This window comes from Podarcis raffonei, chromosome 6, assembly GCF_027172205.1.
Source record: "Podarcis raffonei isolate rPodRaf1 chromosome 6, rPodRaf1.pri, whole genome shotgun sequence".
Taxonomy (NCBI): domain Eukaryota; kingdom Metazoa; phylum Chordata; class Lepidosauria; order Squamata; family Lacertidae; genus Podarcis; species Podarcis raffonei.
Genome location: NC_070607.1, coordinates 67,931,850 through 67,952,222, shown reverse-complemented (window position 1 = coordinate 67,952,222; position 20,373 = coordinate 67,931,850). Strand labels below are relative to the sequence as shown.

At 43.5% G+C, this 20,373-nt stretch overlaps 1 protein-coding gene across 2 annotated transcripts in view; it reads left to right on the top strand.

Moving 5' to 3' along the window:
- Positions 1-8,651, top strand: part of ADORA1 (adenosine A1 receptor) — a 57,351-nt gene extending 48,700 nt beyond the window's left edge. For both annotated transcript variants that reach the window (XM_053393746.1, XM_053393745.1), the window contains one exon: positions 7,683-8,651. In XM_053393746.1, coding sequence (XP_053249721.1) covers positions 7,683-8,331 — 649 coding nt within the window. In that variant the 3' untranslated portion in view covers positions 8,332-8,651. The remainder of the gene's footprint in view (positions 1-7,682) is intronic.
- Positions 8,652-20,373: the final 11,722 nt, after the last annotated feature.

The following is a 20,373-nucleotide window of genomic DNA, read 5'->3' as shown; positions in this document are numbered from 1 at the left end:
ACTTATTTTGCTTCATTTTGTTGATAAGCTTGGCATTTTTCACAGATGTTGGGAAGCTGCAGTATGAATTTCTATGCTGGGCCAGCATCCTGTTTGCCTCTTTTAGGCTTGCAAGTGCTTCAGGAAGATGCACACAGCAGGGTAAGAAAGTGAAAACCACCCACTTCTGTGACAACCAAGCAAATGGTATTCAGAAATATACTATCTTTGAACCCAGAGTCTTTATTCATTGTAGCTAGTAGCCACAATAAGTCAACCTTCCATGCAGGAGTGCCATGTTCCCCACTCCTCTCGCAATTTTGGCATACAGTACTCGGTTTACTTATATACATCATTTCCTACAGAAACAATTGTGCTCAAAGCAGTTCAACATAAAAAAGTCTAAATACAGTAGCCACAATAACAATATGTTAGGAAAAGTATAATAGCACTACAGAAAACCTACAAAATAAACCATTAACAGTTCATTTAACATATATCAAAATTTAAGTGGGCCTAAAGATCACCAGTTTTCAATTACCTCACATCCAAAAGTATCTCCAAAAGCTGATAACCACACACACATACACACAATCTTTTATGACTTAACCACAAAAAAGCTGGAAAGTTCCCTAAGAATTCTTCTGCAAGCATCTTCCTCAGGGCTGGAGGGTAAGGCACAGACAGAAACAGCCATCCCCTGATAGCAAAAAGAGTCTCTCTTCTCCCACAATTTAATAAACTTCTTTATTTTAGCTCCAAGCTGTTCGAGCATTTATTTGTTTCCGCTTTTAGAAGTGGGTTATATTTGTATCATTTTTTAAATGAAGGGTTTTACTGCTTCTATGCTGCAAGTCACTTTGAAATTCAAAGAAAGAGGGTCATAAATATTTGAGGAAAAGAAAGAATAACATTATTCATAGCAAATAGAAGAGGATTTGCCCCTGAGTTATTTTTGTGCTGGTCTTATCTTGAAACTCCTGACAAGCAGTTTTACTAGTTAACTCCATTGATAAATTGCAAGAGACAAGTCACTGAATGTAGCCAGGACCCCTGCACAGTACATGAAGGATTTGTATTACTGTAAGTGCATTTACTCTTTCTGCTCATAACACTGGTAGGTGTCAAGAGAGTGACTGTAATGCAATAAAGCTTGCTGGTTAAATTCTTCAGATCATTGCTGGAGGCCTCCTCCTGGTGTCTTTGCTCTCTAAAGTTATGCAGATGACAACCATGGAGGGGATTTCTAATCCCCTGAGCAGGTAGATACCTGCCTTTTCATCTGTCATCTTCAAAAGATAGCTACACTACTGGGTGGGTTGTATCTAGAAATCATGGCCTCAGATGTGGAAGCTGCTCTAGCTTTCCTATATGATAAGGATGAAGAACCTTTGGTTCCCTAGATGTTGTTGGACACCAACTTCATCAGCCCCAGTCGGCATCACCAGTGGTCAGGGATGATGGGAACTGAAGTGCAGCAACACTGGGAGGGCTACATGTTCCACCCCCACCTGCTCTATGAGTACCATGCATTGACTTGTTGTGGTGAGGGGGAAGCATTTTGCACATGCTCAGAAACACCATCTTCTTTCCTATTGCTTCGCGTCTTCTGGACCAGAGTTCTTGCATAGCAATGAAGCTCTGGGTGTGATCCAACATGGATGAAAACCCTCATGTCACTGACAGTCACCTCTCTTGGTCCTTTGTCCCACATGCAGATAAAAATAACAAGTTCTGTTTTGGAAAATTTCAAGTGCATTAAAAGGATTGACAGCGGGATTGCGTTATCCCTAGCTGTGAATCTCCAAGCTTGAAGCACAATGGAATTTATGCTTACTAACAGCTTGGCTTCAGGAGGGAATAAATCTGTTGCGTGAATTCAGTCAGGTGACTCGGCTTGCTGAAACTTCAAAGACACTTAGGGATGTGATTGTTGTGAAGAGGCAGGCTGCTCATTTAGCAAAAGTGCGCCTCATACGAGTGTCTGATCTTCAGAAGCTCCATGGCAACGGCTCCGCTGAGATTTGTTGAAATAAATTCTCTTTCTCGCTTCCATGGGTGAAATTACTTCTGTACGTGAGGCAGTGACAAATGTCCAACCTCAATTATTATTATTTTCCCCAAATCTTAACACAATTTTCAGGTAATCTCTTAAACTGGAAAACCAGCTCTTGTTTTGTGTGTGTGTGTTCAGGTAATTTTGTTTTGTTTTGAAGCACTATACTTGGCTATCCTGAGGATTCAAATACTTATTTCCATTAGAAATGTTTTGTGTTCCATTTCATTTTGTGAAGTGGGCTTTAGCTCATGAAAGCTCAGGCCACGTTAGTCTGAATTGCCACAAGATCAGGTGTGACTGGTGACCAGTGGGACTGGTAGGACACAAAGCAGGAAGGCCATCAGTAGGTGGCGCCACCGCTGCCTTGGCTCTTTGCCTTCCTCTTCTGAGGTTTCCGTATGGGGTTCTCCAGCTGGAGCCTCCTACCACTCCCCATTATCCAGCCAGTCCCTGACACTGAGGGCAGACTGGGATTGATGGGGCAATGCCCTGTTCTCCGTAATAGAGCAACCTCCGCTGCGGAAATTGCTCCTTACTGCATCTCCTTTCCCCTCAATAATGTTTCTTATTACTCTTTTATGAGGCACCTACTCTGTTTCCTAATCATTTAAGAAATGGTCTTCTTCATTTATGAAGATGTTGTGATGGTACTCCTCTGCGGTGTGCCTTTGTGGTCTGGATGCATAGTGTATGAAAGGATCAATGGGTATCTCAGCTGACAGAAACCTATGAGGCATGGAAGTGTCCTGGCCACAATCCAGCACATGAATAAGTGGTTTAAGTGCCGCTGCTTACTTTGAGCTGAACTATAGATGTGTACGTTATCCACTCTAGAGCTGAAAAATGCACCAGCTGAAAAATGTTTCCACATAATATTTATTCTCATTCTCTACATGCACTGTAAAACCACTCATTGCCTTACTACCATAATTTTTGGTCATTTTATGCAGTCTCCCTTGAGTGCCCAGTATGAACCCTCCACCATCATTCTGTCCATTTGCCTGTCAACCTTTGACCCCAAACAACTACAATACAAGTGGGACACAAACTAAGCAGCAGAAAGAAGAGGTTTAGTTCCACTCCATTTCAGATAGAAAGAGACCACAAGGGCAAATATAATTTTCTGGCTTTACAGAAGCAGCTGTGGTCTAACAAGCAGAACCTACAGGCAGAATTTATACTACTAGTTTGCAATGTTATGAAAATGTGGACTCTACTTTTTTCAAAGCACTACTTACACAAAGTCAAGCTTACACTTTTAAAACAGTAAATATAAAGGGTTTTTCAAAGTACATATATACTTCTGAAAATCTGTGGGGTTGTATCCAACTAAGTTCTGCTCTGAGTAGATTCACTGACATTAAAATGCCTGTTACTCATGCTCATTCATTTCAATGGGTCTACTCTGAGTGTCTGACCTTCTCCCCTTGCAAAAGCCTAAGTATATCCTTACTGAGAGCAAATTTTCACATGTAAGATTCTGAGCATGGGAGGACATGAGTCCCAGATCCTAACAGATGCCAGTCCTTGTCAGATGCAAGCAATCTTTGTGCATGAGACAAATGTTATGTCCTCTCACTGCTGTTTTCTCTAATTGGAATGGGATATTGTTTGTTACCCTGTGTGCTGGGCTGACACTCCATGTTGCAGATTTATTTTCTGTAGCCTCATGATCAAAGGTTAAACATCTCAATTCCTGGGGATTTTGGCACTGCCTGCATCTCTCCTCATTAGCCCTGATGCGTTCCTACTGGAGCATTGCCACTCGCTTCTCCTGCCTCCCAAATGATGCTTGCAAAGGATGTTAATAACCTTCCTTGGGCACAGTGTGTTTAGAGTACTGGTCACTCATCATCTCAACGTTCCAGCCATTAAATGTAGGAGTGTAGTGCATCTATGGTAGACCTCTGTTTCAGGGTTTTATGGGTTTGGGATAGACAAAAGTCATTTCAGAGTCCAGTTCAAACGACTGGTATTAACCTATAAAGACACATAGGGCTTTACATTCTTTCCTCTTCTGACATGAGCCTACCTGGACCCTGAGGTCATCACTGGAGGCTTTGAGAGTTATTCAGTGGGGGGGGGTGATAAAAGATCATTTTCAGCTGTTGCCCTCTGTTTATGGAATTCTCCCACAAGTGAGGCTCGTCTGGTACCAAGACTAACAAATTTTCTGTGTCAGGTAAAGATGTCTTTATTCTTCCAGATATTTGTTGCTTGGTATTATTTGGCTTTGCTGAGGTGGAACAATAGTTCCAGTAATGATTATCTGAACCTTCGGAAGGAAGTCATCATCACCCATAATGTGCATACTCATCTCTTTGGTCTCACTGTCACCTCCAGACATTGCAGATTAAGCTGTTATCCTTTACTTTCATACTCTAGTTAATCATGCAAATTAAAATACCTACTCTGCAGATAACCAAGCATTGGAAGAAAAGAGGGAATCTAAAAATTACATTACCCTTTTGTTAATGGAATCGTTGCGATTAAAGTATTGTGTAGCAGAAACAAGCTGCATTTACTATCTTGAATGTGAACCTCCCAGGTTGCATCTAATTTGTGTTCCATTTTTGAGTCACTTAAGGTGATTAGAGTCCTCTGGATAGTGGCTGTCAAAGCAGAACAGATCTCCGGCTTTCTGTCCACTTGGACATTTTCACTGCTTTGAGCCTGACACTTTTACAAAATGAGGATTCCTTTGGTCTACCCTTCACTTGCCAGCACATTAGAGATGATTAGTCTTCCACTGGCCTTGGGCTGAACGAAGGTTGTTGTTGCTGTTGTTGTTGTTGCTTTACTCTGCCCCCTGAGCACCCCCTGACTGTTTCCCCTATGAGATCATCCTCCGACTCAGCAGGATAAACTAGCACTCCCTTTATATAAGCAACGTCAATGAAAACGACAAAGTAATTGCTCTGTGTCACCCTATTATTGCTGCATTAGATTTGCCTGCACATTGCATTGTGGGAATTTAATTTTCTCAGAAAATGATATGGCATCATCACACAAACTTAATTGTCAGCCTATCTCTAAACAGGAATGGGCAAATGGAAGGATGATATTCTTTGGTTGACCTTTGGTGGCACTCAGAAGTGGTTGAGTGAGGCAGCCGCCTCATGCTATCTAATGGTGGGGCCATTCCTGTTACGGGTAGTATTATTATTTTTTTTAGTGCACACAATTCAAGCAGTGCTCTGGCAATGCACAAAATTTGAAGTATTCTAATTATCAAGTATAAGTGCAGAGAATATTCTCTCTGTGTGCTTTCTTCTCTTGTATAGGTATGAATGATGCTTGTTTATAATAAATTACTTTTTAAAAAGAACAACTGTTTAGCCACTTCTTTACTATCTGCTTGCTTTAGAGAAAACCCAGATTTATTGCATTTTGACTGCAAATTGATTTTTAATACAAGGATTCCATTTGTTCTGAATTTCTTCAGGACTTCTGTAGGCCACTCATATTATTCCCATGATACAGATTGCAACTAGCCTTACGCCACTCACTTCGTGGCTCAGATGAGATTCAAAGTGGGGGCCTCCAATTCAAAACCTGTGCTGTTTTCACTCCTTGGCTCAGTACAAAACCAATTCACCTATGGACTTTAGGTTCAAATACAGGGAAACCCATATAGTAAAATGTGGCTTTGATGCTAGGACACTCTTCGTACAATTTATGATGGATGCAGTTTGGGAGCCAATGTGGTGTAGTGGTTACAGTGGTGGACTAGGACCAGGGAAACACAGGTTCAACTCCCCCCACCCCTTAGCCATGAAGTTCACTGGGCCAGTCACTGTCTATCAGACTAACCTACTTGTGAGGATAAAATCAGTAAAGGGGAGAACTGTATGCTACCTTGAGTTCCTTGAACGAAAGGCGAGGTATAATTCATCTCACTAAGGAAGATTCAGCCTGTTTGTGACAACAGATTCTTTTTGCTCTGAAAGGAAAGCTGAATTATCCCCTGGATACTTTTCCTATTGCTGCTTGTCTTGTAAGAACACAGGCAGCTGCTGGTGTTGACCTATAAAGCCTTACACGGCTCAGGACATCAATACCTTAAGGACCACCTCTCCCTATACAAAGCAACACGGACCCTGCGCTTGTCATCTGAGGCTCTTCTCTACATCTCCCTCTCCCTGAAAAGTTTGGACAGTGACTACACAAGAACGGGACTTTTCTCGGTTTTAGGTGGAAGTCACAAACTATACCTACAAAGGAGGAATGGATTTGTAAACTAAATGAATATTTAATTTTGGCAAAATTAACTGCTATAATAAGAAATCAGTCGAATCAAAAATTTAAAAAGGAGTGGAAATGTTTTGATGAATATATGGCAAAATATTGCTCAAAAAAAGATACGCTAATATGCCTAGATTAAAATGTGAAGTACTGGAGGGAAGAAAAATTAGTAAGGAAAGATAATAAGAATATATAGATGATTTGAGAAGATTGTAGAATGCAAAGATTATTGTAAATTGTATAATGTGGAGGAAATCGAGTGGGGGCGGAGGGAAGTGGGAGGAAGGAGAAAATAATAATATGATGGATTGAGGAACTATAAATGTAAATGTATGGGGAGATGGGGAGGAAATGGTGTTGGCTTTGGTACATCTGTATTGTAATGCAATATGTGAAAACCAACCAACCAACCAACCAACAAACAAACAAACTCACTGGAAGGACAGATCGTGAAGCTGAGGCTCCAGTACTTCGGCCACCTCATGAGAAGAGAAGACTCCCTGGAAAAGACCCTGATGTTGGGAAAGATCAGGCACAAGGGCACAAGGAGAAGGGGACGACAGAAGACGAGATGGTTGGACAGTGTTCTCAAAGCTCCCAGCTTGAGTTTGACCAAACTGCGGGAGGCAGTGGAAGACAGGAGTGCCTGGCGTGCTCTGGTCCATGGGGTCACGAAGAGTCGGACACGACTAAACAACTAAACAACAACAAAATAAATAAAATTTATTTTAAAAAGAACGGGACTTTTCTGTGGTGGCCTGTGGAATGCTCTCCCCAGAGAAGCTGGCCTGGCTCCATCAAAACATGTCTTTAGATGCCAGGCAAAAACTTTACCCAGGCCTATGGTTATTAAATAACATACAGCCTGTAAAAGTGTTGGGGAGAGAACTGTTAGGGAGAGGAATGTCAGTATGCTTTTTACTATGTTTTTATGATGTTCTTATAATTGGTGTTTTGCAATGTGTTTCTAATGTTGTACACCGCCTTGAGATCTTTTGATAAATACAAATTGGTATACAAATTGAATAAATAATAGTAATAAATAATAATAAATGCCAGGTAAGACTAAATTGTCCATCTTATTACTCCAGTATTGTCTGCTCAGAGTGGCAGTGACTCTCCAGGGTCTCAAGCAGACTAGGGTCTTTGCATTTGCTTGCAGCTTATGTTTACTTCTGCATGCAAACCATCTACACACCAACACTTAACTATGTCCCCTGTCCAAACATTGTGAGAGCTGAACTGTGTTGCCACTTGACTGGCTGAAGAAGTGTTCATGCACACGAAAGCTCATACTAATAACAAACTTAGTTGGTCTCTAAGGTGCTACTGGAAGGTGTGTTTTTTTTATTTTGCCTGTTAAAGACCTTAATACATATTTTGTTTCTTATTTCTGCAGCTACAAGAGTGTGGTGACTCCTAAGCGTGCTGGAATCGCTATTGCTTGCTGCTGGCTGGTTTCCTTGCTCGTCGGGCTGACCCCTATGTTTGGCTGGAACAACTTGAACGAAATGCAGAAGAGGGCGAACGCCAGTCAGCTGATGAACACCAGTCAGTCAGAGTTCACCGTCAGCTGCCAGTTTGAGAACGTGATCAGCATGGAGTACATGGTCTACTTCAACTTCTTTGTGTGGGTATTGCCTCCATTGCTCATCATGCTCATCATCTACCTGGAAGTGTTCAAGATCATCCGCAAGCAGCTTAATAAAAAGGTCGCCTCCTGCTCGACGGATCCAGAGAAGTATTATGGGAAGGAGCTGCAAATCGCCAAATCTCTTGCCCTCGTCCTCTTCCTCTTTGCTGTGAGCTGGCTGCCTCTGCACACTCTTAACTGTATCAGCTTTTTCTACCCGTCGTGCAAGACCCACAGCAGCCTCACCTACATTGCAATATTTCTTACGCATGGGAACTCTGCCATGAACCCCATCGTCTATGCCTTCAGGATTAGAAAATTCAGGACCACGTTCCTGCAGATCTGGAACCATTATTTTTACTGCAAAGGGGACAAGCACATGAACAATATTGATAACACAGACATTGCCATCTAGGAGTTGTCTGGTGCCAGGCTGGCCTGCAGCCTTCAAGCCACATGGGGTGCTCTATAAACATCCCTTTCATTGTCCAAATGGCCAAGTTGGCTTCATCTCCATTATACACAAGGCCTGCTCCTGGGCAGAGCAGACAAAGCCCAGAGCCAATCAAGGGCATTATTTATTACTACTAGTAATATTCATTTTACCATCTGGTATTCTAGGAGCTGTTCCTTCCCCTCCCATTTTTTGGAAGCAAGGTGACACTTATAATTATGCATTTAAAGGGGGACTATGCCAACAGAATGTATATTTCATTCCAATAAAGAGGAAACGAATCTTAATGGGGAGTTGTACTCACTATGGAATTTAATATTATCATTGGTAGCAGTCGTCTTAATTGCATTTATGAATTGCCTCTGCAAAAAAACAAAAACCAGCTCTGGACAACTTACAGGTTTAAAACAAATACACAACATACAATTTGACATATACAGGGTTGTATCTAACAGTATCACACAGCTCAGCCAATGATAAAGTGAAAAGGGACAGAAGCAATTTTCAGTGATTCTACCTCCTTGCTGCAGCCCCCATATCCTTAAATCTGGGGACTGGCATAAATAGTTCTCTAACCAAACACTGCCAGGAATTAACCGGAAAAAAGGAGCCGCTGCCATGATCATAATGCTGAATCTGTGTTCAAACCCTACTGCAATTAATGAACATTTATTAGAATTATGGTGAGGCAGCAGGTTAACTTCTACATTTGTCACAGGGGATTATTTTGTATGTCATGACAACAATTTCATTTAACGGTTTCAGCAGTACAGCTGCCTCATGTGGTCTTGTTCTGCTGACCCATAGGCCAATGTAGCTTATTTCTACAAAATGAAAGAACAACACCTCACAGAGCGTGATATCAGTGCAAGCTGGCTTGTGTGTATTGAATTGCTTCTTGCTGGAAATAAATGTCCCTGGCTTCAGAGCGCAGATTCAATCTTGTTGTTTGAGGTAGAGCCTGAGTTCAGATGCAAGTTGGAAGGGCCTCCTTTTCCTCTCTCTGCAAGTACATGCCCTGCTGTGCCCCAGAGGCACGAAATGAATACAAGAAAGAAATCAAATAAATAGGTTACTTGGTAAATAATCAAACGCACATACGTCACCAGTCCCCTAAACCTGCTATGTAAAGTTGGTGATTTGGAGAGGCCTCAGGGACATCAGCACACTTTGCATGTGTGGGGGTACCCTGAAAAACAAGCAAGGGCTCCAAAGCTGAAATTAACCAGGTACCACAGGATGCTTAATAAACTTGCATACATTGTGGACCCAATTAGCTCAAGTATCTGTGTTGGTCAAAAGTAAACTAACACTTGCAAGTGTTATAGCACTACATTCCCAAACATCCCTTTTATTAAATTGTTCCCATGTTATTCCAGGTTATATGGCTGCATTTTTTCCCATAAAGCAGCATGTCTGTCAGATGTGCCAACTTGAATAAAATATTGGGGGGGGGGTGCAGGTAAGCCCCACCCCCCATAATCAATCACATGACTCAGCACACACACACACACACAAACACAAACACCATTTGAATGGCAATGCCCATCAACATTGGAAGGGTCTGGTCTCCTCAAACATTTTAGGCCTTAGGGTGTGTGTGTAAAGGGATCACAGTCCCTAAGAGTTGGGTCCTACCATGTCTGTTGAGGTGACTAAAATGAAATTGCCAAAGAGAGCAAAACGGATAAAGCCTACATCAAATGAATTAGGCGGATACTGATAAGCGTGAAAATATTATAGAAACCTAACAGAAGACTACTGTTTCTTATGTCTTATTAACCCACAGTAAACCAACCTAAAAGTAGGTATCAACTTGTAAAAATGAAAATGGATATGCAGTCATACCTTGGGTTGAATACGCTTCAGGTTGAGCACTTTCAGGTTGCACTCTGCGGCGACCCTGAAGTAACGGAACGTGTTACTTCTGTGTTTCGCCGCTCGCGCATGCGCAGTCAAAATGACGTCACGCGCATGCGTGGAAGCGGTGAATTGCAACCCGCGCACATGCAGACACACAGTTGCAGGTTGCGTTCGCTTCAGGATGCGAATGGGGCTCTGGAACGGATCCCGTTCGCGTCCTGAGGTACCACTGTATCTGCTTTGAAAAGCTAAGTCAGGCTTGAATTTCTGAGCTGGCTAGAAGAAGCCTCCTGGCTCTTGTTTTGCACAGGATGTGGGGGTGGGGAAAGTACACTGGATTACCTGGTCATCTTTTGCCCTGCAGAGGGCTGAGGAGTGGGGTTGCAAAGGAGGGAACGGGATGGCCTGTGACTAGGGATGGATGAATCTGCCAATTTTGGCTTTTCTGAAGAGGCAGCCCAGGCAAATGAAGGACCGGGTGCTTCCCTACCCTTCCCTGCAACACTCTCTCCCAGAAGAATGAGAGAAATGAAGTTGGTAGAGAAGCAGCAGCAGCTTTCATGCAGGTGTAGTTTCCAGCTAGGTCCCGTCAGGTTTTACATGAACTGGTGGATGGGGAGTGGTCCCCAGTTGCTGCAACTGCTCCACAGAACATTAATCTGGGGATAGCTTCCTAGGTGCCAGATTGGTGTGCTCCAGAGCTGTCGAAGTGACTGTGTTATGCTTGACAATAGTTAAGTTTCTGCTGTGTGCATTCCTTTGACTGGGAAGCACCCTCGACAGGACATATCAAATACAGCAGGATGCAAATAGCTCCCTTATATACTTTAGTGTCTCCTGTCCTGACAAATGAATGTCGGCCAAGCATCATGGCTAGGGTGAAATCGTGGCTTAGTGTAGTGGAGGGGGAGCCACAAGGGTGGTTGCCCCGGGTGCAAAATTGTTAGGGGCGCAAAATTTCAACACCTGATGCTCCCTCAGTACAGCTGTGTGCTTCCATCACTGAGGTCTGTTGAAAACGGCTTTCTCCATGCAAACCAGGAAGTGACATCTCCAAACAATGGAATGACTCTTCTTTTCTTATCTCTTCAGCCACTATCTCTTGGGTGACGCAGATGCCGGTGGTTGAATGCCCATGCATACTTGGTCCAATTCCCTCCCTCCCAGAGGAAACCCAACCCGATGGGTGGGGTATGAATAATAAAACAATAAAATAATCTCTCCCACTCACCCCCTTTGTGCTGCCCCGGGCGCTGGCAACCCACACTATGCCACTGGTGCCGGGTCATTTTTGTACTGTAAAATACGGTGGCAAAATGGAGTATCACTCTCATTAGCACACAACTTCTTTCCCTTGTATAAGATAAAACAAATTGAGTTCCAGTCACTGTGCATGGCAGGAACAGTCTTCTATGCAATGTTTATTAAGAGACGGCAAGGAATGAAAGGAGGGAAAGGAATAAAGACAAGGTATGTAAGCTATTTCCATTTTTGCTCTTTCTCTCCCTTGTCTACAAGATAAGAATGGCTGTGCTGCCACTTTGTCATATGCAGCTGTCTCTGGCAGATGTAGACTATTTACACTCTGTGTGGGTGAACAGAGAATGCCACATCTCCCAACAACTGCAAGGCAGGAGAGCTGCTACTGAGGCAGGGGCCTTCGTTTCTTTTTCTCACGTGATCAGTTACCAGTTTAAAAATCAAGCACAAAACTCTTCCACTGGGCCAAGTTGCTCTTAGGTAGCAGATGAGGGTGGGAACTCAGTCTTCAGCAGGAGTAATTTACTCTTAACAAAACATGGCCACATTGAGGAGGAATATGCTCCAGCCAAAATTAAGCATTTATGGGTTGCCGCTTTCAGCAAAAAGTGCCCACTTAAAGGGCTTTAATAAACAGTGCTTCATTCAGCTACCTTTTCCATTCTTTTCTATTAATACATAGTGCCAAGTGAGGTGGGATGAAATGTGTGAAGAGTGAAAGAAAATGAAAAAAAGGATCAATCTCATGCTACACATTTCTGATACAAACTTAATGTTTAATAAAACAAATTGAGTTCTGAGCCCGGCTTCTGCTGGGGAGGGCGGGATATTAATAAAATTTATTATTTATTTATTAATAAGCTAAAGGCAGGGGAAGGAGCTTCCTGACACCTCAAAATCTGATCTATTTATGGTGGCATATGTGTTCGTGGACTAATAGAAATCACATTACCAAATGCATGAAGTTTGCACACACACACATACAGAGTACATTGAGAAAACGATGTTTCTTTTCCCCACAGCTACAAGAGCGTAGTTTAACATTACTATGCAAAACTCAATTTTCTACGCAAAGTTCTATGTTGACCCAGTTTTCTGCAGCTGAGAAAAAGGCACAGCCTATGCTAGGGATCATTAGGAAAGGAACTGAAAATAAAGCTGCCCATATCATGCTGCCATCATACAAATCTATGGTGCAGCTGCATTTGGGCAATTCTAGTCACCTCAGGTGAGGTAGAGTTTAAAAAAAAGTTCAGAGAAGCATGAGCAAAATGATCAAAGGGGTAGAGCAACTCCCCTGTGAGGAAGGATTGAGGACTTTTTAGTTTTGAGTCAGTGGTGACATGATAGAAATTTATAAAATTATGCATGGCATGGAGAAAGTCGATATGGAAAGGTTTCCCCCCCTCTCTCATAGAATCATAGAGTTGGAAGGGATCCAAGGGTAATCTAGTCCAACCCCCCCTGCAATGCAGGAATCCATGACAGATGGCCATTCAGCTTCTGATTACAAACCTCCAGGGAAGGAGAGTCCACCACCTCTTGTGGGAGTTCGTTCCACTGCTGAACAGCTCTGACTGTTGTCATAATGACTGCTCCCCACATCAAATGGGGGGCGCCTTTTGTGTGGTCGCACACAGCCCCCCCAGATCCCAGTGCAGCTCCCGGTAGTACGGGCTGGCTTCGCCCTCCCCATGCTGGATACCTGGAGGTCTCTGCCTACCTCAGCCAATTGCCCAATCCTGCCTGGGGAGGTGTTGCCAGGGGATCGGCCAGGTAAGGGGAGGGACCACCCTGCCCACACAATGGAAGGTGAATCCTACCTGTGAAGCATCACTTGGCTCCAGAGCTTCTCCCACCCTGCCCTCCCTCAGTTAAGCTTTCTTTTGCAGGTTAACCTCTTCTCCACAGGTATGCGGGCGCTGCTACGTCAGGGTTGCTGTTGAAGGGCCGGAAAGGAATTTCCCTGCATTGGCAGGTTTGGCCTTTCCCGTAGCAAAACGTCACAACTTTGGCGGTTTCAGGCCTTGGGCGGAATCCCTTAGTCTATCTTCCTAAATGGGGGGGGGCATGAAGCGGTGACCCACGCCCCCCTTGCAGTGGTAATCCCAGGGCTCCCCGTTAAAGGGGTCTTGAGGGGAGGCACTGTCCATATGCCGAGAGGTTGTCATCGCTCTCCCCTGCGACGGCGGTGAAACGGGGGGGGGGGGGGCTCTCTGCTTGAACATATGTTCTCCAGAGCCAGCCCAATCCCCACACATTCTGGATAACCCTGATGTCTCCCAGATCCCTGGCTGGGGACTGGGAAGGATAAATGCCCAATGCCTGAGCCAAGGTCTCCCTACATCTGAAACTTAATAAAGTTGTGGCCAATTTTAACCCCATAGCACATTGTCTTGAGTCATTATTCCACTCGGGGGTTGCCTGGGGTTGGGGGAACTCCGCCTGTCCACACAACATTAGAACTCATGGCTATCCAATGAAGCAGAACATTGGAATGTTGGAAGATTCGGGACAGACGAAAGAGAGTGTTTTTTCACACAACACAATGGAATTTGCTCTCCTAGGAAACAGTGATGGCCACCCACTTGGATGGCTTTAAAAGAGGATTAGAGAGGAGAGGCAGGACTGAGATTTGGAGATATGCTTGAGGTCCAGACTATGGGGAGCCCCAAAAAATCAATAATTAATTTGGATTATAATTTGGTCTTTTTTATTTTGGTTTCTTATTTTAATTGGATTATGATTGGATATGTTAATTGGATGTTTTTTGTTGGAAAATTAATAAAAATGATTTTAAAAAATAAATAAAAGAGGATTAGAGAAATTTATGCTCTGCCTCCACATTTGGAGGCAGTTTCCTTTTGAGTCCCACTTGCTGGAAACCACAGGAGGGGAGAGGGCTCTTGTGCTCAGGTCCTGCTTTCAGATTTCCCACAGGCATCTGGTTGGTCACTGTGGGAAGAAGGCCATTGGGCTGATCCAGCAGGTTTTTGTTGTGTTCTCATGTTTTTATTAAGTTATACACCTGAGCTTTGGGTAGAAATGCCACAGGTTGTACTTCTTACATTTCATAACATATAGACAGACGCTCCCCCCGCAACCTATATTTTCACATTGCTAACCAACCAGCAAAATCTGTCTGCTGCATGACCTATATGAATTCACCATGAGGTGACGAGTGAAGTGAGGGAGGCAGTATAAGTGCCAGGAAGTTACAAACTGAGAACCAGTAGTGGATGGCATGGTGGAGCAGAGGCACTTAGCTAACCTCCTACTGCTGTTCGCTGGGAAGGGAAAGATTATGTTGAGGTCAGCGTAGTGTAAATGCACCAGCAGAACTAATCTGGTTCTCCTGTCTATGTGTTTGCACTGCGCTGCCTTCTTCCTTCCCCTCCCAGTAAACAATGGCTGACCTGCTGGAAGACTAGCTAAGTGCCTCTGTCCCACCACACCATCCATTATGGCTGAGAACACACACACTGTTATTTTTGTGTAAGAAATCCTGTGCTTCATTGTTCTTCCACTGTAAAATGTAGCAACCGACGCCTGCTAAAAGTTACGTATGCAATATAGCACATATTGTGTGTTCTGTTACTTGTTTGCCATGTGCATGGTTTGCCTCAGTAATTTTGTCATCTGGAGCTGTTGGTTTGCATGCACGTCCAATTCCTGCTTTATGCTTGTGACATGTTTGAATCCGAATGGTCTTGACTGTGCCACTATCCTTCGCGCAATTCCATACTACATTCCTAGCCACATTCTGCTCATGCAGCTGTTCATGTCCTTATTTTGTCTAATGCCGGAGGATATGAATCAAGTCACTTTTATGTACTCTGTTGACCTGGGATAAGTGGCAGTCCCACTGTCATGAGAGAGAAACCTATGTTGCTAGGTATTTGCAGTTGTTTTCAGTGGAGCTACTTTGCAACTGCGCAAACCTGTAAATTGTGAGTTATTTACTCAAGATTCCATATTTAGTGACTTGTTTGCACGTCTGCGATAATATTCATAAATGCTGCCTGTTTCTAGTTATTCAGAGTGCAAAGAATGTGGAGTGAGTTCAGTTGATGCACAGATGTCTGACTGCGTATGCAGAAAATCCACAGCAAGTTTTGACCTGTGAGGTACCTGATAAATGTATAATTCTCAGCAGGTTCTCTCCTGTATGTCACTATTAATAATGTCAATGCCAGTATTGTTAAGCATCTCTCTGCTCATCAAAGCAGATAGTTTGCAGCAGACCCATTTGTTATTTTTGGCAAGGTTGAGGTTGCAACTCCATGTGGTTGAAAGCCATGTTGTTTCTCCTCTACACAATGAAATCAAACATTTGAGGAAAGCGGGAATGTGCTCTTGTAATTCAGCTGCAGAGGCTGACACTGAACCAAATTATGTGTTATCGCGCTGGAAAGGGAGATTAATCAAACAGAAATGTGTTCAGTTCCAGGAAAATACATCTTAACATATTTTCCAATCTTATGCAATGTTTTTCCTGCTCTTTGAAAAGAGTGACAAAGCACAGGATCAAGAGGATTCCTTCTTCCTTCAAGCCAATGTTGACTGGAATGAGGGATTTCTAAAACTTTTCTATCTGGAAACTGATTCTGCAACCCCTTTCTACACTTCTAAAATTGAACCTGTGGCTGTATTTGCAGTCATACATACGGAGTCAATTGCACAAATGTAGATGCATGTGCATTCATTATATCACAGCAGAGGCGCCAACTCCTGGGGGGGGTGAGGCACTTTGGTCCTCCCAATGTTTTCTTGAGGGAGGGGGCGGGCAGCCTCAATGTTCAAAGAAGAAGAAGAAGAAGAGTTTGGATTTGATATCCCGCCTTTCACTCCCTTTAAGGAGTCTCAAAGCAGCTAACATTCTCCTTTCCCTTCCTCCCCCACAACAAACACTCTGTGAGGTGACTGGGCCGAGAGACTTCAAAGAAGTATGACTGGCCCAAGGTCACCCAGCAGCTGCATGTGGAGGAGCAGAGACGCGAACCCGGTTCCCCAGCTTACGAGACTACCGCTCTTAACCACTACACCACACTGGCCTCTGCCAGAAGTTGGTGCCTCTGCATCACAATCAATACTTCTGCTTTTCACTGGTTCAGATGATATATGCAGGAAATCAACATAAGGAAGAATTATGGCTACTGGCCCAGCTTCCCACATCCATGCATTCACCCCAAATTATAAATGTGCAGACTCTGTGTGAACAATCTGAGACCCTAGAACAATTTGTACTCTTGGAGGCTGTTTACTGCTTTGGATGAATGATGGGAGCCGAGACCAGCAGGCTAAATCTTGTTCCCACCCCTGTATATGCACCGATATGACTTATCTGTCATGGACTCTGTGTGTGATTGGTAGCTGCAGTAATTTAACAATGCCATTTCAGAAGAGCAAATATAACTACAACTGTTACACTGTATATAACCCACTGTTTTCTTGAGAACCTTCTGGAGAAGCCAAGGGGCAGCCCCTCTCTACCAAGAAGCCACCCTGGGGAATTTGCTCCCCTCCTGAGAAGTCACAGTGCGCTTGGATTTCATTATGAGCAATGTTTGTGGAATGCAAAGGACCTGGCCCCCTTGGTTATGTAAATAACATGCCAGTCGGGGTATGCAAAGGTGTTCAGAGGTCTTAGGGCTGGGTTGCTTATAAATTAAAGGTTGTTTTTATTAATACTCTGAGCAAAGCTCTTGCCAGATTTCGCTGGACTTTGCCCACAGGGAGTTCTACTCTGTTTGGAAACAGAAGATCAGGGCCTTCATCCATCTCATTAGCCTGTGAGTTATTTATGTAACATTTTTGGGGAACATTTTTGGCTCCAGGAGACAGAACCTTATCAGGATCAGCCTTGTGGGTCAAATTTGACAGGTGAGTCGGACAACTCACCTGTCAATTATGTGATGCTCACCAGCTGAAGGCGGCCTGCCAAGCCAATAAGCATCCGGACCATACAACCAAAAAGATTCCTGACCTTATGGAATAGATAATGGGTGGGATTCACCTAACTGGTCCTATCAGCAGAAGCCCTCCATAAGGAATTCTGCTTCCACAACAGGGCTTTCCCCCTTTCCCAAGCATCCTGTCCCCCTGAAATTGGCTCGGAGTGGGAGATCAGGAACATCTTTAAAACAGCATGCAGGGTGAGGATAAGGGATATCATTCAATCTGGCAAGCTGGAAGGCTTATGCAGCCAAAATGATTGGAAGAGCATAAAACTGAGCAGACTTAGCTATGAAGCGTGGTGGCACAGAAAAAAAGGAATTGTATCAGAGAGGCAGAGTTGAGGGGAAATTGGTGCTGGGAATTAAATGAAAGTACCAGTGGAAGGACATGGGGTCATGAAATGGTACAGAGTTTAGCTGAGGGCCATTTTCTTATGTTCATGTAATTCTTAGCATGATTTTCATATAAAAAAAGGTGTCATACAAATTGGCTCCTAATGGGAAATAGAGTGCTTTAACAGTGTTAAAGTCACTTTTAGGACTTTGCCACCTTGGAGAGGCGTTTATTAACCCAAACTAAGAACTGAATCGGAAATGCCAGATGGTTGTACCATTTCAGAAAACAAATGGGAAATCATATATATGAAGACACATCAAAAACTATTTGAATTGGAAAGCTAACACACCAGAGTGAAAAGAACTAGCCTACTTTTTCCAGGTGTGCTAGCTTTCCACATTCAGTGAGGGAGTTTTTGCCATGATGCGGTAATCAAACACATAATTCAACACAATGGTTTTGATTTCGTATAGTACCAGGTGGACTACTCCGTAAGTTTTTCTGTAATGTTTAAATTGCCTCTAAATGGATGAAGAAAGGCATAGAGTGAAAGCAGGAACTTGAGAATGGAAGTTATTTGAGAATTAAAGGTAAAGGTAAAGGGACCCCTGACCGTTAGGTCCAGTCGCAGATGACTCTGGGGTTGCAACGTTCATCTCGCTTTATTGGCCGAGGGAGAAATTCATGAGAATTTTGAGAATTAGGGTGCATCATATGGCATCTTAGAAGCCAAAACAAATGGATGTCCTCACAATTTTGGCCCATAATAATCGGCTTTCTATATTATATTTGCACTAGTCTGTCACCATGCTATTTTCACACATTTGCTAGAAATTTCTTCTAATATAATGTATTTTTTAAATGTTATTCTCAGTAAATGTTGTTTGCAGATGATACATTCTTGACAGTGCATTCCGAAGAAGCTCTACAGAGACTCATCAACCATTTTGCCCAAGCCTGCAGGGAGCTCGGCCGTACCATCAGCCTGACAAAGCCTAACACCCTGGGTCAGGACGTCACTTCTCCAAAAGGGTATGGGAGAATGTGATGCTAGTGTCCAATACGAGGCTTGCATGTTGAGCACACCAGGAGCAACACCTCAACGTCTTCTACAAGCACTGCGTCAGGAAGATTTGGGGCATCACATGGCAGGACAGAATCCCAAAGAAAGATGTGCTCCCCTAAGCCCTCATTCCCAGCATGTTTGCATTCCTATCTCAACAGCATCTATGCCTGGTCATGTCCACAGAATGGAAAGTGGCAGGATCCCCAAGGGTCCTGGCTTCAGGTACCAGGCCTGTTGGCAGACCAACTCTTGTGCTACAAAGCTGTCTGCAAACGTGACCTGACCCCAGAAGCATTGTTTCCACTACCTGCACTAATTTATATGTCAGATGCCCTGAGTGATTTGTTTTTTAAAGGGCATTTATGAAATGCAATGAACTAAACATTGCAAGGCTCAGTGATGGAATTGGGGAAGTGGGTTGTGTACAGATGTCATCAGCTATATTTTCTTTTAAAGCTCAGTCCCAAATCCTGGGATTTTTTTTAAAAAGCACACACAATGCATGACTTTTGGAATACCATTCTGGCAAAAAACTGAAGTGTTACTAGGTTACAAACAGAAACATAACACTAATTCATTGCTTCCAAATAAATGCTTGAAATCGGCTCCAGTATTTTTGCATCTAATAATTTCTGACATTTGGCAGATTGCAGTATACAGATTGTGTAGGGTGGTAGCAGCAGCAGCAGATTGCTCCAGCCCCAGAAAAAAACTGATGCTATGGTGCCATCTGGTGACCTGAACTGAAAGGAAGCAGCCAGGAGGAAATGGTTGTTTTGTGATGGGTCACAGCAATGTAGATAAGGGTAATGGGCAATGATCTCTGAGAAGGGAGAAATCATCTTAAAACAGCTCAACAGAACCATTCTTCCATGTAAAGCCTGATTCAGTGTGATCTCCTGGAGGAGAACGTTGTTGCATCCTCCAAGGGCAAAGCTCATATACAGTTCAATTGCAATTCCCCGTGTCTTCTTTCACGAGTGTGGATTCATCATCCTCAGGGGCTGATAATGTTTACTTCCGCCTTCTCACTGCTGCCCTTCAATATTCAGGACTGAGGTGGGATATCAGTAGAAACAAGTCACTTTGCCAAGAGAGTCAAAATACGACATAGCTCACACAGAGAGGTAACAAATGAACTTGCCTGTTCAGTGTGTGGCAGACTCATGTCTTTCCTTTGATTCTGATCCTACACAAAGTATTTGGCAATTTTTCTTTTGTCCCGGTGCTTTACAGATGAATGGCCTATGTGGCCCTCAGCCTAATTTCATGTGAGCTGTGCCCTGATTTCATTCAGGTCAGGAAAGAGGGAGAAAGCTGGTAACAGAAAGGACTGGCAAAGACGGGGAGAAAAGCAGGCTCTGGCTCCACAAGCATGTTGGTCTGACAGATTATGCTGTGTGGAATGTGGTCCTCAAAGAAGCCTCATTTGGGCCTATCAGGGCAGAGAAGCTACTCCTTTAGGCTCCTCAGATGCAAGCAGGAGTAGCTAGGGTGGCAGTACCACACTTTTGTTCTCT